This window comes from Orbicella faveolata, unplaced genomic scaffold (assembly GCF_042242905.1).
Source record: "Orbicella faveolata isolate gen_17 unplaced genomic scaffold, um_ofav_v1 contig_46, whole genome shotgun sequence".
Classification (NCBI taxonomy): domain Eukaryota; kingdom Metazoa; phylum Cnidaria; class Anthozoa; order Scleractinia; family Merulinidae; genus Orbicella; species Orbicella faveolata.
The window spans coordinates 22,286,275-22,304,043 of record NW_028301576.1 but is presented as its reverse complement, the minus strand read 5'-3'; the positions used below and the strand labels follow the sequence as shown (position 1 = coordinate 22,304,043).

At 37.3% G+C, this 17,769-nt stretch overlaps 1 protein-coding gene across 1 annotated transcript; it reads left to right on the top strand.

The window, feature by feature from the left end:
• Window positions 1-5,144: 5,144 nt before the first annotated feature.
• On the top strand, window positions 5,145-17,385 carry LOC149098901 (uncharacterized). The gene is made up of 6 exons (XM_089277284.1): window positions 5,145-5,334; window positions 11,420-11,546; window positions 13,267-13,338; window positions 14,037-14,108; window positions 16,297-16,368; window positions 17,113-17,385. Exons 1-6 carry the CDS (start codon window positions 5,244-5,246, stop codon window positions 17,261-17,263), a joined length of 585 nt encoding a protein of 194 aa, XP_089133410.1. The 5' UTR covers window positions 5,145-5,243; the 3' UTR covers window positions 17,264-17,385.
• Window positions 17,386-17,769: the final 384 nt, after the last annotated feature.

Sequence of the window (17,769 nt, the reverse complement as noted above, 5' to 3'; positions counted from 1 at the left end):
AAATAAATAAATAAATAAATAAACAAAAAAACAAACGAGAGCATCTAGTTTGAGGTAAGCTGAAGACTTTTTCAATTGTTTTGTTGTTGTTGTTGTTGCTTTTATTTTGTTTTGTTTTGTTTTGTTTTCAGTGGTCCGGTTTTAGGCCATATTCGTATTCTCGGTATTGGAGTGGAACTAGCATGCAACTGAGGCTAATGCGGGGAGTCTTTGTAAATGACATTTGTCTCTTTTTAATGATATTCCCCGCACGAGCCTCCATTTCAAGCTAGTTCCAGTCCAATACCGAGAATACGAATATGGCCTATTGTTTCGGTTGAAGATGTGAGAGGAACATTGTTTCCCGATAATTTTTTACTTCCAATGCTGATAATCGTTCCTCCAGAAAGCTTCAGAATTAAATGCGAAGTCAATTTGAATGCTTCAATACCAAGTAAAGCGCTATTTAGTTCTTATGCGTGGTTACCTTAGTGTGTTGAGACAACACTCTTATGTTTGCAACATTAGGCTAATTTTATCTAGAATCACGACAAGACCATTTTAGACTCGATCTTCGTCTCACGGAAAAAATGCCTTTGAAAAGTCAATAAATTTTTAAAAGTGAACCACGTTTTTTTCACAGTGAGGATTTCGCCGCGATTAAATGCTATTGACGTTTCGAACAACATCAGGTTGATTTTCAAGAAATTTCAAGAAAAACTATTTATTCAGAATGTAAAAAGAAAAAGAATTTGCTTGATGAATAATTACAGATTTGCTTCCGATTATATGTTTTTAGCGGAGAAACAAAACTGTGTTAGACTTATGTTGGTTTAAACTATTAAACTCGTCTTTCTCTTTGCAGTTAAGTTATTGTTTCCTTGGAAAGAAATTTCACTGGGGATCGAGAATAAGTGTAAGTCTAGGTTAGGTTAGTGTAGGGTTTCCATCAACGCTTTTTACTGTTGTTAGCGCTATTATCCTCCCAGCTAGAGTACTGTCGTTCTTTTCTTGTTTCTAAACGATATTCATCGGTTCAATATTGTAAGAACATATTTGATGTGAAACTGCTCATAAACAAAAGACATCAAAAGTTAACGGAAAGTTTCCTTTTCAAATCACCTTACCGCTGTTTAATTTCTGCAAGCTCGCTTTCCTATCCTACCAAAGAAGCAAGTATTGAAATAAAGAGAACAGTTTGTAACTTAAGCACATCATGCAACTGTTTAAAAATCCAGTCATAGGGAACTCTGTACTAAGTATTCCTTGATAGGGATAACTCAAGAAAAGTTTTTCCTTTACGACTTTTGGTCATAAGATGTCCAGTAAAAGAATAATTTAGCGCTCATCTTTTAAAAGAAAGACTCGCCTTAGTTGATTTGTTTGTTAACCCTATATAGCCCGTTTACTTCTCGTTCGTGAACCTGAGCACTTTGCCCCTCACCCCACCCACCCTCCGCTATATAATTCTAAAGTATTGACTCAATCAATCAGAATTTCATGTATCAATCATGACGTCATATCATCTGTGAGTGATGCCACATTTAAAAATGTCTGTCATCTGGGATCCGCCAGTTTGTTAATCACACAGGCTTCCTTTTAATATGGTTTATTCTTGGGTTAAAAAGCCGCTAAAACTTGCTTTATTTCTTACCCCATGCACTTGAAGCCAGCTATTTGTATTCATTGCAAGCCAGTATTCAATAATTGATAGTTATTTTGGGCCTGTGTAGTAGGCCCTCAAGGTGCATGATGTTGATCGTTTATCAAGAAAAACGGATTGAGTTTGAAAACAATTGGCTTTGTCATACGATTTCAAAATAACCTTATATGGCCATTTTAGAATAATAGCAACGGGAGCTTCAAAATGCGCTTGGTATTTTTCTCGAAATCTGCGATGGCCATACGGGCTAGAAGTTCAAACCATAGGTAAGACCAAAGAAAATACAATTTCCCCACCGCACCGCACCCCCCGAGGGAGGTGGTACCAGTATTAATCGCTTGTTTGAAATAATCACAATGGGGTGGCTAATAGGACTGCTATCATAAGTCTACAGCTTACACGACGATCTCCGTTGTTAACTTTAAAATTTAAAATACAGTTAAGGTCCCAACTGGCAAAACACATATTCCGTCCCTTTATCAAGAGCGTTCTCTATGGTTAGCAAGAAAGTCAACTTTTCAATGAAATAATTTCACCTAAGGCCTGTTCTTAACAAGGACGAAAGTTTACACGATTGAAGAAAAAAAAGAATATAAATAATATGACTATATCTATGAAAACTGCCGCTCTCGTTTGGAGCGGGATTAACCATCAGAGGTAAATGGATTAAGGCATGATTTGGAGTGGAAAGCGTTTATATATATCTCCCCACTACTAGGTTTGGCCTTTCAGATTTATCAGTCACATTTCAGAGCATTCATATCATTTCAGTTAACATTACTGGAGTTGTTCCACTGAGTTAAAGATGCAACGCTGGCTTTATACAGCACCAGTCTTGATTGCAATTTTACTGTGCAATCCGCAAGGTTAGTCATTTGTGGACAGTACTATCAAAGTATTACGCAAGATTGACTAATTTTGCAGTTATATATACGTAAAAACTAAAGATGGGGACTATAGAAATCCTTTGAAATTATCCGTGCAAACAAAATCGCACACACGGAGGATTTGCTGCAAGGCTAATGAGATCAAGACTAAATTTGGATTTATTTTTGCATAAACTCAAGGGAGTGACAAATATAGAACAATTAAATTATTTTAAATCGACAGCAAGGTTTCAAACATGTAAGGTGACAAGAAATTAAAGTTTGTTTTAAAAGAGCCATAGTTGTTTTAGATCACCTGCTCATAATATTACGGGGGTGAATACTCCGTATGAAAAAGGATGGCGGCATTTTTCCACAATACCTCGTAAGGTTTACACAGCCCGTAAAGTACAAGCAAAGCCATATTTTTGCAGTATTTGTCCCTGTGCTAACGGCATTGCGTCTACTAGGTTTAAAGGTTTTAGAACTTTTCTGTACGTTTTTATGAGAGTCGTCAAAGCTTTCGTGTGTTAAGAATTATGGGTAAATGTACTAGTCGCCATCTCTTCTCTTGTCCTATGGAGGATTGTGCGCACGCTTTCATTGGCTAAAATGGCTCGCAGGAAATAAAGAGATACTTTATTTCGACTCGTTTCATAATTTCCTATTTCGACAGTAAAATAAAGTGTTTCAAATTGGATTTTGTTTTACAATTATCTAATACTGAGGCATCTACCTTTATAGCTGTGTTTTCCACATGCAAATTTGAAATTAAAGGATCTTCCGGCGAGTCCATTAGTTCCGAATTCAAATCACCTTGGTACTGCTACCACCATTCCAAGTGGGTCACCACGGCACCACTGAACCACACCATCAGATTGAAATTTGAGACATTTCAGTTATCTGATTCACAAGTGCTTGGAAAGAAATTGATCCGAATCTATGATGGACGAAAAACTACTGACACCTCTTTAGGGGTTTTTACCGGAGCAAGGCGACCTTTCATCATACAGTCAAGTGGTCGGTATATGTTAATGAGGCTAACAATGCAATGGTGGCGGATGAATCTCCTCAGCAACTTGAAGGGTGTTTACACATTTAACACAACTAAAGGTAAGCCTGTTACCTACGAATTGTCCAGAGCAATTTAAATATGAGGAAGGATACTTGGTTTCCTTTTCTTTTTGTAAGAATTCTAGTATAACTTTATTAAAGAGGATGCCTCTAAAGCTAAGAAATGTTGTCCCTAAATACCCTACTACAAACAAAAAAAAAAAAAAGAAAAGAAAAGAAAGAAAACTAAAAATTTTAAGGCGTCAGTTCCTTATGCACAATATGCGTGGTTTTCTGGGAATCTCTAACGAACAACGACTTCGAGAAAGAATTATAGATGACATAAAACAAATAAAACAACGCACTCCATTAAATTATACTGTGAAGTTCTATAACGTTTTGCCGATTTACAGTGCGATTACTCGAACTGGGCCTTTTGGAACAAAGTTGATCTAATAGAACTTTAATTAAGGAAGAAAAGGGCCAAACCTCTTTAGTAAATAAGCCAATGAAATTAAAAAGACAAGACCGAAGAAAAGACATATCCGGTCCTCCCCGGGGGAGGTGATACCAGTACGAAAGGAAACGAATGGAAATGTAATCTTTTTTTATCGGCAAGTTTTAATCCATTAAATTTTTTAAGCATTAGTATTTTCCTCTTTTTTTTTTTGTTAAACGGCTTCGGGTAATAAAATCTCCTAGATCTCACGTGCGCCCTGAGCTGATCGCAGCTCGCTAAAAAGTTCTCGGCACCTGCGAAGTGTTTTGAGGGATTCTGATCCAAAGAGTTCCTCTCAGTGTTTTCTTGAACAGAATTTTAATTTCACGGTCCCTATCAAAAACAGTTATGACAGATGTTTAGAAAAAAAACAGTGTACACCGAATATCAAACAGTTCCGCTCGACGGGGTTTTTCGTCGTCTTGTTGCTCGTTCGTGAGACAGTTCTTGCATTTAGGATCGAAAATAAACAATAAAAATAATAATAACAATAAATAAATAATTACCAAGATTACTAAGAGATCCATACCTTCCCGCTACCTCATTGGCCTGTTTTATATATTGAGTTGAACGATTCTTTGTATTCTTGAACTCCGTAACATCGTTGGCCGTTTATTAAAAAATCAACAACAACAACAACAACAACAACAACAACAACAAAATGACATCCTTTGCCCTCATATAATGTTCGGATTGGTCAACTTTGTTCCAAGTAGCCCGGTTTGAGTGGTCGCACTGTGCTGAAACGTTAGATTCTGGGTCCAAATCACATGTGATGGTCAAACAAGTCTCATAACATACTGTCGCTGTCAGTGTACCTAACAATTCTGACTTCACATGGATCTTTGGCAAAGCTAATAAATAATGCTCGGTGCCTTGTCTGTTGCATGACGTATTACCGTTTGGACTACAGTGCAAGCTAACCATCTAGAAATAAATAAAAAGCTACTATTAATGAGCGAGTTTTTCATAAAGGCCTTTTATAGTCTAATAGATAAAATTAAGTTTGCTGTCTTTGTGCATTACCTTTGCATATGCAGATAAACCGAAATTATTGATCTCAGTCCCAGTTGTGCGGGCGGCACCAGGTCACTTTGTTTGGTGTTCTGCCGAAGGATCACCACCTATCAGCATATCCATCTTTAAGAACTCCACGTTATTGGCTAAAGGAACTGGTTTGGTAATGACTCGCTTCTATGAATCTGGAAACTACTCATGTGTGGCCAATAATGAAGCTGGTAACGACACCAAAGACTTACCGGTTACTATTGTAGGTAAGATACATTTTCCTGTAGGAACTACAATGAAATTCTTTGGTTTTTGAAAGCCATCATCATCATTTTTCCTTCGTAAAATAAACAAGATAAGAGCAATTAAGAGCATGTCCAAGAGAGCACCAGATAGGGACTGCGGTGATACAGCTCAAATCACTGATTTCACTCAAACTTGGCATAACTGTTGGGCTTGGTGAATAAATGATTATGGCGAAAATAGTATAGGCCAAAATATTTTGATCCCTCTAAGTAAGGGGGAACCCCTGCAGGTGAAGATGGCCATTTCACACTTATTTATGCACATTTAATTAGTTGTTTTTGGTTTAGTATTTCTATAACAAGAAAAGCCGGCCTTGTGAAAGTGAAATCAAGTGCATTATGTTTTACTATTATCAGTCTCAAAGCTGATGGTTAAATAATCGGAGATATTAGCTCCATAAGCTACTCTGAAATCCGTGGGTAAATAAAGTAATGTATGCAATGTATGTATTAAAACTAGGCATTTGATTTATCTCTGTGACTCCGTCCTAAGTAAGGTTCATATTTCGCAGTGTTCTGCATACAGTTTAGTTGATAACAAAAATTAAAAAACGAGCAACAATAAATTCAGATCATTTTAACGTGGTAGTGAGCGCCATCCGTAAAGTTCCCAAAAAAGCCATAAAATGTTTGAGAACTTCACTGTTTGGGAATATTCATAAATTGAGTCATTTCACAATTGATGAACATTCTCTGAAACACAAAAGATATTTTATGTGTTAACGTAATTCCAAATCATGCAGCAAGGAATATCTAGCTAAGCGTTTTGCCATCGATTATGAGTTAAAATTTGGAAAAAGAGGTTCTTGAGATACTTCTTTCAAATATTTTCAGAGATATATTTTGTGGCAGCGATATCGATATAAATACAGCAGTAGAAGATTAAAGTCGTAAGTTCAGGTATAAAATACAAGAGAAATAGGAAATGACCACTACATTTATGTCACTTATGACGCGATTTTGTGCTCTCTTACATTCTTGGTGTAAATCTCCACGTTTTATTTGCAGACTTTTCGCTTATGAGAGTTTCATAGCGAAGTATCGTAAGCCTCAATATGCGTTTCTACGCACCACGTCTCTACGTCTCGCCTCAAAATTCTCTGAACTAACGAGCTTTCTCCGCGAACTTCGCGAACGAACTTACATTCTGAACTAAAAGAAAACAGCAAAGTTAAACATACCTGTCAAAAATAATTTCACGGGCACGCGAAACTTGCTACATCTGTCGAATTCTATTGGAGTGACGTGCACTTGACTTCAACTTCAACCTCAACTTTACTTTATTTTGCACTTACATTTTGAATTTACAATATTAGCATAAAGAAAAAAAGAAAAGAAAGATACATATATAACAATTAAAGGTAATAATGATATATAGTTTGTGCATGGAGGCTAATAGAACCGCGAAGTTATCGAGTCAGCCTCCATCTCGTTTAAGTGAACATAAAAATACATGGGAGTAGAAGGACGGATTACTAAAGGAAAGAGCTAGAAGAATTGTGGAAACTTACGTTTGATATTGCTGAGATAGAGCATAGTTTTTAACACTTTTGGAGAAAGTAAATTGATTTAGATCTTTAAACTTGTATGGTATTTCTTGCCAAAAGATCCATGGCCATAAATGAGATCATTTGTTTGCCAGTATTTGTTTCTACTCGGAATTTGTGAAGATTTTGATTGGCCCCATACCTCCGCTCCGGCGAATAAACCCCACAAATTCTGTAGGTATTCCCTGGAACCTCGTGCTCAGAAGTATTGTTTCAGGTTGCATTTTAATATATCGAAACTGGTCAATTTGTTCAATCGTTCGAATTCACGTGCTAACAAGCGCTTTTAACATTACCGGTTGGCACGCACACAAAAGAGACAATAATTGGATTTAGGTGCCTCCTCAAAATGTCCAGTTTTGTGTCATCTGTTCGGCTGCCTCGATGCGCGTTTTAAACAAAAGAATATCCGCGGCCTTCCCGCTTTTATCATCAGAGATATAGACAGGCTGTTAGGAAAGCTACTCAAAATGCCGTTCAACACCCATGGAGAGCCATCCCTGCTGCTATAAACATACAGACTTGTTTCAAAACCAATAATAATAACAATGATAATGATAATGATAATGATAATGATAATAAAACATTGCGTCATCATTGAGGATCTTTAATTATGCACGGTTTATATGCCAATTTTTTAAAATTTTTGGACCGTCTGAAATATTTCGTTCGGCTCAACCGAACTTGATCAGCCACTTTATAAACGTGTATGTAAGGAACGGTTTAATCATTTTCATTTGGGTCTTTGAGGGGGACGGGAGGAGGGGGGAGGGGTGGGGTGGTGTTGGCTTATTCGAAGTCATCGCCTTTATTCAAAGAGAGCTTAGTTACACTGCTCCTCACTTTTTTGAGGTTTTCTGTTTTTTTTTTTCTCAACATGTGCTAATTGGGATCTGAACAGAGAATTAAAAAAACTTGTGGGACTTCGGACGAGTGGGACTTCGTGTAATTTAAATGCTCTTTGATGTATGACACTATGACATATTCTCCTGTTAAGATAATCGTAATAATAATAATAATAATGATAATAATAATAATAGTAATAATAATAATAATAATAATATGACTGCCCTAAGCTCACGGATTGAACTCGGCACCATAAGTTAAAAGCGGCAAGGCTTTACGGACTTATAATAATAATAATAATAATAATAATAATAATAATAATAATGTATTTTTTCTCCCTCCTCTTTTCTTTATTTTTCCTACAACCGATTTAAAGCATAATAATCTTGTAACTACTCAGCTCGTTTAGTTCTTGCTATTTTGAGTAGTTTTTTTGCTCATTTACGTTTAATTATTATTTTTTTTGCTATATGATATTCTATGTATTAAGCAAAATAAAATGGTCGTTGTTGTTGTTGCTGTTGACTTTATTGGATAAGACAATTCTTCGGACTCTCTCGTACCAGCTCTGCCAAGTGTCAACTGCAGCTCTTTTTTGTTGTAGACAATAGTTAGAATGGAAATTCAGGTTTGAACAGAATGAGTCGTTTTCCGGTACATAGACATTCCATGAGTCATCTTGGTTCACATGTAGGCAGGTGTCAAGGAATGGAATTTTTTTCATGGAGCTTTTTTTTTTTTTTTTGTTTTCCTGCAAAGTGAACTGAATGTTTGGATCAGTGACATCAAGATAGTCGAAGTCGAGATCACTGCATATTCATGAATTTTGGTTCTCGAATCACCGGCATATCGATACACTCTTTGTATTAATAACTATGAATGTATATTTTTTATACCCGGATTGGATATCCTTATGTTTATACCCACTTTATGCTGAAAATATTGCTATGTACATTCTTAGATCACAGACTGAGCATAGTGAGTGTATTTCAGTTAAACAAAACGGATGTGACCAGCCTGATATAACTGTGTGTCTGGTATTAGTTTTTCTCAGTTTGCTAGCTAGTTTTGTCAGAAAAAGGAAGGAATACACCATACTTTTCAAAGGTAAATTAAAATACAATTCGTTTGAAAACATTATATGATTTTATTGCATTTTATTTTACATCAGCACCCAGAAAACGCTCGTGACAAAATCTGAGCTGTTGGCCTCTCTTAAGGCGACTTTGGGGAATAGTTTTCCAATTTGCAAAGTTGCTCAGTCATTTTCAGGGACCCAATCGATTTATATTATATTTTATATATTTATATATTTTATATTTTATTACTCTCTTGCCTCAGTGAGAGAAAACATCCCAATACCACATGCTAAGGTCCATCGTAAGAACACTAAAATAAATTAATAAATTAACTTTGTTCAACGAGGGTAACACACAACAGTGTTACGACAGACAAACCCGTGGCCCTCGAATTCCCGATCGAATTGGAATTTAGAAATGTTGATTTTTGTGGAGGTTCCAGAAGACTTTGATGTCCCAGTTAGAGTGAACCGAATTATTTTTTTTTTTACCACTGTTGATCAGATAACAAAAAAATTCGAGCTCTCCCGCCAAGTGTTTCCACAAAATGCCTGATTGAAAAATTTTCTTTTTTTTTTCCTCGAACTGTGTCGCCGGGATAAGTTTCATGACAAGCGGGTACAGCTGTACCAAGGTTTTTTAAGGAGAGCAATACAATACAGCTTCATTCATTTTATGACGTCAGTTCAACGGAAACCAAGGACTTCTTGTACGTTTATTTCAAATCACCCAATTTAACTTTCAGAGAGAATCAGTTTAGCGATTTGTTTCTTTTCTGCGCAGATTAATTAGTTATTTCTCTGTTACGGTTTGTAAACGCATCTCGGAGTAATCACACTTGCGCGCGTGTTGTGCTCGCGTGTACTACTATGATTACTCTCATGATCTATGATCACTGTCATGGGGCCAAATTCTGTCACGTGATCAAAATATTGTGCTGGCGGCATGTTAGCTGAGAGTTGATCACAAATTATTTTCTGTACCTTGTGAAAGTAAGAGTAGCACAGTCCACGCAAAGTATATAAGATGATGTGAATACCTGGCTTTATCAAACTGACGACGATGAAATGTAGGAAAAGAATTTAACGGTCAAGATAGGAAAACATTTATGCTGCAAGTTGGTTCGTCCAGTTACGAAGTTCAAACTTTTACAGCTGTCGAATGTGGAAAAAATGCAAACAATGATTTTTGCTGGAGAAATGACTCACTTTTGTTACTCTTTTACAGTGGGTAAGCAAAGTATTTTAAAGTGTAGCCTCAGTTCGGCTCAATTGACTTTGGACGACCATATTTTAACTGCCCAACGTAAAAGAGAAAAATGAGCTTTACTCCAGAATACTTTAATTTCCTTTTTTTCTTTTTACCTTGATGACCCAGAACACCTCTCATTGTTGTTGTTTATACACTGTAGGCCTTTGAAGAGTTTGATTCAGTAGTATCCCAACAAAAGTAATAAATGAAATTATTGCAATACAGTAAAATTTTATCTCTTTCTATATGTAATATATTTCCTGATGATACAACAGTGTCATCTTTTTTTCTTTATTAACTCTTTTACATTGAAAATACAAGAGAAAAAAAAGAACTGAGCCAAAATAGAAAGCTGTCTCTGTTAGGGAAAATAAAGAGTGTTCATCAGATTGTCATTCCTATTTAAGTATTGTCTACATGAAGAAATAATTCACGCTAACATGGAGGCTAGACAAGCGCAGGACTGTTATAATATGAGGTTTTTTCCATGCAGGGTAGCCATGTTCACGTAATTGCCAGATCCTCAGCTTCTTAAGAGGAGTATTAGATGGTTCCAATGCATTGAAAACGGCCGTAAAAAAATATAGAAAGCACACTTATTGAACTGATTGCCTACCTCAAATCAACTAATGATCTCTTGAAGTTACCTCTGCTGCACCTCCTCCCACCCCTCCCCTTACCAGAACTCAGTTATAGATCTGGGCGAGGAGACACTGTGAGAATACGAGCACAATGTAATGATCCCCAACAGGGGTCCATTGCACCAATCATTTGGCCACCGTGCCCCTCCTCTTTAAGGTTGGAGTGGAGTTTACCTTAACATGAAGGTTATTAAGTGTAATGTCCTTCTACAGGGGCAATTTGAGGGTGTGAAAACCTTTCTTACATTGCGTAACGAATAGCTACTTTAGGCGTCTTAAGGGGACATGAGGCGACTCTAGGCGACTTTAGGCGGCTCTAGGCGACCTAAGGCGACATGAGGCCCCAGAGTAGGCCTCAGTCGTGGGTATATTCTTAACATATTCTTACAATTTCGCCAATTTCATTCTCAATGTTCTAATTAACAATTATACCAGTAGCCTACAAGGCTCAGCTCTGTCTGTTCCATAAAACGATTGGCAACTACTGGTGAAATTGCGCGTGTATATATGACGTCAGGGTGGTGCACTTTGTTCCCCCCCCCCCCGAAAAAAAATGTCCCAAATCATAGGTGCGCACGGATCCCAAGACTTACGGTCTCCGTCCGCGATTATGGCTCCTGTCCAAACCAAACATTTGTGTTTTGGCATCGGACACGCTCTTAATTCCTTCATTTGCATTCAGATTGCAGAAATCTGTGTGTCAGCCATGGTGAGAAATGGAACGGCCAAGTTGAAAACAAAGTTAAGTGCAGGACGTCAAATTCATCATTTTACATCTTTAAGTGTCTTCCAACGACAACAACAAACCTGTAAGTGTACTCTCTTATTAGATTATGGTTATGTGTATCGACCATGATGTTGCTGACCTATGTGACTTAAGGACGGTCGTGCGGAAAATTTCCAGTCGATAGATTTTTGTTTAATTTTTACTACAGTCAGATAATGAGTCACTTGTGTCAAAGATGCAAAATAAAAAAAAAGTAAGTAAAAAAAAAAAAAAAAAAAAAAGATTGGGGGTCACGGACTTCGCTTCAGAGATAAGACGTGTGGAAAACTACCCTGATTTTGAAAAATTGGCGCTCGTAATTCAGCATGGTCTGCAGGGGTTTATAGTTAAAAATGTTGAAGGTGAGTCAACGGAAGCAAACGATCTTAGTCATATTTTGTAGAAGAGGATCTGTTGCGTAAATAATTCCAAAACCCTTCAAGAGGCATTTGAACCCCCCGCACAGGTAAACGAAGAACTAACAAGAACGGAATTCGATGGTGCATTTTGCAAAAAATTAAAACTTCTAATCGATAGATTTTCTTCATTTTTTTCGCTAACCGTAGAACATGATCCATCAAATGAAAAATAGGAGTCACCGAACGTCCAAGGTCGTTAAATCCAGGCAAAGCTATAGCAATGGCCATCTGCTCTATGATTGTTCATTTGATTACTTAGCGCGCGCTCGATGCATGACGTGGCGTGTGAATTTGCGTGCGAAGTAAGGATGCGCAGAAACAATTATCGCGAACGTCCTTAAAAATAGTTTACTTGAAATTTCCTTTCGACCTTTTAGAGGACAGGTAGAAGACATATTAGATTTCCCACCGAGATTAAATAGACTGGCTGCGGCCGCACTAACCTGGTTAAAATTTCCAAATAACTTAACTCGGTTAGAAGTTGGTTATGATGAAATAATGGGGCTATACTTTGTGATTGAGCGGCCGCACTGAAATGTCTTATAAAAACAACAAACTGACAGCCTTCGAGGACCTTGTTCTTATTTTCTCGATTCTTCTCTTTCTCTTTTGTTTCGTTTATCTATACTCACAATTAAGGCAGTTCTTCTTCCTTCCTGTAAACACTATGCAAATTTCCAAGGGTGAGTTCTTTCAAACAAGATGCTGATTTTTGCGTAGACGTCAAAATGTTCTCCATCGCGGTCAAATGAACTGTCCTTGAATCAGTGATGGTTTCATTCAGGAAATCACGAGAAATCCTGCCATGCTGATAACTTTTATAGAGAGCACTTCCGAATGAGCATTGAGGCCTTTCAAGCGCTTTTCCGTATTCTTTCACCAGTTATAACAAAAAAGAAACACTCTATTCCTGGCAGCGGTACCGATAGAGAAGCTTGCGACAATTGGCTTGTGGTTTCTAGGGACTGGGGAAGGCTATCGCTTCGCATCTGTTACGTCCGGGTGTTGGGAAATGCACTGCAGTAACATTGTTCACGAATTCCTGGGAGAAATGCTTCATGTCAGAGAAGATTACATCTCTTTGCGATTCAACGGAAGGGCATAAGAAAACGTAATAAGCAGATTCAAATTAAAATATGGCCTACTTTAAGTTGCATGTGATAAACTCATAACAGTTGTGTTGTAAATCTCCTGGATGTAAGCAACTTCAACTCCTTTTTTTACTGCGACTGTGAGCCCTTATTTAATTATAAATATAAGGTCCACCCTTAAATTATTACGGGTGTTATTGATGGTCATGTGGCACATCACACTTCTAATATCGTGTTTGTCTTTATGAATTAGCAATATAAATGGGACCATGATAACTTATATACCTAAAGAAGCCTTCCGACACATGGTGGCGATTAAAAGCCTGTAAGTACCTAATAACAATAAGTGTCTGAGAACAGGCTCCTTTCTGGGAATCCTGGGTGAAATAGAAAATCGAACGTTTCGAGCTTGGTTAAAAGAACACTCTATTGAGGAACCTGTTCAAATGTGACCTTTGTCATCACGTGCTATTTTTATTATATTTTTTGCCTATTATCGAAGATACACAAAACTTACTTTTTCTATCTAAAGTTTAGTCAATTCTTTACAAATAAAATCAGGGGAATATTTTTGTACAATAGAAACGTTTTAATTAGGTCGTGAAGTTAGAACGAACAAGAGAAGAGTAGGCTAAAGCGAAAGCTGCTTTTCCCCCTACTTTTCTATGTACTGTTTTTGGGTTTATTATTATTATTTTTGTTATCTTTTCACTTTATTCTTTTTATTTTCCTTGTCGTGCAAAGGTAGAGCGATCCGATGAGTGCTTTGTTTCGAAAACAAGATAACTTTTATAACTTGCATGTTCATTCATTATCTGAGTGAGCTTTTTCTCTGATGTTTAGAGTTGCATAACAACCACTTTGTAATTTATTAGTCTTAAATTGTAAGTTACCGGTAGCAGATTACTACCTCCCCCCCCCCCCCCCCCACACTACCAGCCCAAGGAGTGGTTCAACAACAGCATAATCGTCATTCTATCATAGCGATACTTGATTGTAAATAATTTTCTTTACTGTCCCTAGTAATATCAGTGAAAATGAAATAGAAGTGCTACCAGAAGACGTATTTTCAGATTTGTTCAGTTTGCAAGACTTGTAAGTTTGTAGCTCATCGAAATTCGATCAATGTAACCTGAGTATCTGGCCTTTCTTAGCAAGAGGGTAGGGGTAGGGGGAAATTGCAGAGAAAGGCCTGACACAAACGTTTTAATTGGCTTCTGTCAAACATCCAAAATCTGGATGTTACGCTGATTGGGTAATACACAATGCAACATAACGTCACACTGCCGGAAGTGAAAGTATTTCGATTTGTGGTAAATTCTTTTCTGTCGCGATATTCATCAGGCTTGATATTTCATCGTCGAGCTTAGAGTATTGGTCAGAAAACAGAGCTCTCTTTGTTGAAGGTCTTCGCTGACCCCCTTCAGCTTCATTTTCACAAGTCCCTTTTTTTTTTGCCGCTTCGCCTTTGGAGTCACTCCTGTTGGGGATCGCTGGCCTCGAACAGGAATTGAACCTCTAGGACCAGCTCTCGAAGGAGTTCGTGGAGCGCTTTCCTTCGCCTGGTCAAGTGCCCTACCACCCGCAAATGCCTCCCGTAATTCCTCGTACATTCTGTAGCAATTCACTATTTTCCTAGCGCATTTTTTGCGAACAGACCTTTTGCCGTCTTCACTATCTTGAATGACAACAATTCTCAACTCGAGAAATAATTCCACAAGAATGACAGGTTTTTCACACAAAACATTAGAAAACTCTTTGTTCGAAGTTTCAGGGAAAAAAAAAGCGTTACTGTGGTGACACACTTACCATACTCTGTGTGAAAATTTTCGAGGCAAATTGTGCAAATATTCTCGGAAACCATTTCAAACATGGACGAAACTGTATTATTTGCTCAAATTCTCGCCGTTGTGATCTGTGATGCATGCAATTAAACATGACAGCCAGAAACGATTTTGATTGATTAATTGCTGGTTTTCAGTGTCACGCAGCTCAAAATAGATCAAAATAAAAATCAAAACCGGTCAATGGACAAAGTCCAGAATCTGGGAAATGAAAGAAGGTAAATATGCAAAGACTCTCGTCAAAATTCTGGTCAGAGCAATTTTTCTTACGCGAGATATGCGGAGAAATTTTTTACCCAAATTTATAGAGATTTGTAAGGAGACGCCATGCTGGTGCCCATCCGTATGGGCACCAACATGCCGGCTAGAAACTAACAGAAACATCTGTCACTGAGTTTTGCTACAAACGCGTGAATTTATCCCTCGACGAACTCTAAAACATTAAAATAATACTTTCTCTAAGACATGAACTGTTCAGATAGCCAAGTTCCCCGAAATAAGTCACTTTTTTAACCATCGTGACAGCTCTCCAGGCCGTCATGTAAATGCCGCGTACCGCAAAAGCTTAGAAATTCAAGCGTAGAGTATCACAAAACCAAGAACCCATTCGGAGCGAAAATTTGTACGAAAATTAGTTTTCAGCTGCTCTTATACATCATTGAAGTAAAATCTCAGGAAGATCAATAGTTTCGTACTTCGAATTTTAGTGACGTCATGTGAAAACCAGCTATACGCACACTGACGCTTGTCACGCTATGAGAAGGTGGAAGACTGCAATAAAGACCCTTGTGTCAGGCTCTTCTCTGCCGTGTATTTCCTCCTTTTACCCCGCAAGTATGAAAAGCCTAATACTCAGGCTACGATCAATGTTATAAGACGCTTAAAAAATAGTAGAAACATAATTTCATTTTTTTTCAATAAATGGGTACATTTTTGTTAATTGCCTAAATGAATTATTAGCCCAGATTTACCTACAAGTCAAAGACACGGACTTAACGAAACAAAAGCTTTAATATATCCCATAAGTACACAAAAAGGGTCCACCAGAATAAACTAATCTCTACCTCTAAGGCACTGACAGTCAGTTCTGTATATTAAGTGTCCTTCATACGTTGCAGAGTGACTGCGAAATTATAAAGATTTCGAATTTTCAGTTTTGTATCACTATTTTCAACGTCGCCTCCATGATTTCCAAGCTTTTTTGTACCGTCCCATATATATATATATATATATATATATATATAGAATAAGATATATACCCTTGAAAAGCAAACCTGGAAATCTTGTGAAAGACGATTCAAGCAATTTTTTTTTTACTTTACGTCAGAACATTGGATACCTAGTTAGTTTCCGAAGAAGGGTCCCCCGATAGTGAACTTAACAATAATTGTTATGGTTGCTGCTCCCTAGCTGATGTGTTCTTCCTTGTTGTTTTGCAGATACTTAAAGGGAAATAATATTCAGAATTTGACAGCAAATATTTTTTCTGCTTTGGCGAGCTTGCAATACTTGTAAGTATACCCATTTACGTTCTGTACATACTAAATAACACATTGAACTTAAAATGCTAACATAGCAGTCAGGGATGGATATTAGCAATATACATTTAAATTTGTGTCTGACACTGACCTATAGAAACGTTACAAGCAACTCGTATAGTGACTTTGAAAGACGTTTTGAACGAACGACTTCGGCATTCGTTGCTTTTCAAAAGCCACCTCAAATTGCCTGCTATCTAACGGTTCACAATTTTACGCGTGGTACGCCAGAAATATAGCGAGTGACTGCTGCGCAACATATCAGATCACGCTAGTGATTTAGAAATACTCGGAATTTCAATATGATGTCGCATGCCGCATTGCGGTCTCTATTAGAATACCAGGCGGTCTTGAGAGAAAAATAGGAGACTTTTCCCCGAGGCCTATAAGCGTTTTTTTACAAACGAGCTACAAGCGGTTATGACGCAATTGTGACGTTTAAATGTACATTACCACATGAAACACTGAACTTCAGTAACGACGTAAAAATGTTACTAAACATGCGGGGCTGGGGGCGGGTAGCTGGAGGATAATGTCTAGGCTGAAAGAGATAATGTGGGGCAACTGGGAGTGTTTACATGTATATCCGCAACGTTATACGAGACCATTTTGCGTCACTACAACAGTTTTAACATCTCCCGATTATATACATCAAGTTTTTAATGTCTTTCATAAAAATATATATTTACGTGTCTATTTTTCCTTCTTTGTTTGCAGGGATCTGTCTCAGAATGCCATTCGTCGTCTTCCTCCAAGGATATTCACCGGACTATCTCAATTACGTCTCTTGTACGTTTATCTTTATTTTTCTCTTAACAAATATGATAAAAAGTCACTCTTTCCTGCTGTAAATATAGTGTTGAATTGATAATAAAGAACGGCAAGGCTTTTATGAATAAAGAATACAATATTAACAGATTAACACCTCGACAAAAACACTGTTAAGGTACAATGAGTTAGTTGTCTTGCTACGAAAGATAAACCCACTTATTTGTTGTTGTTGTATTTTTTTAAAATCCTTCATATTATTTGCATTGCTTTAAATGTAAACAGGATAAAAAAAAAAAACCTAAATAAGCCAAAATAATTATGTAAGTAAGCACAATAGATAAACAACATTCTACCTAATTTCAGGAAGCTGGATGACAACGAAATTAAAAAACTACCCGAGGGTTTGTTTTCCAATCTTTCAAAGTTGAGGATACTGTAAACATTTGACCGCCAAGGACGTTTATACACGTCCTGGGTGGTCGTGCTCTTCGTACCACTTGTGACGTCATCAATTTAAACGTCACCAGATATTCTTAATAAGCAGATTGTAGAGCTAGGATAGATCTATACGCACAATGGTCGGCTTTGGATATTGACGGCATT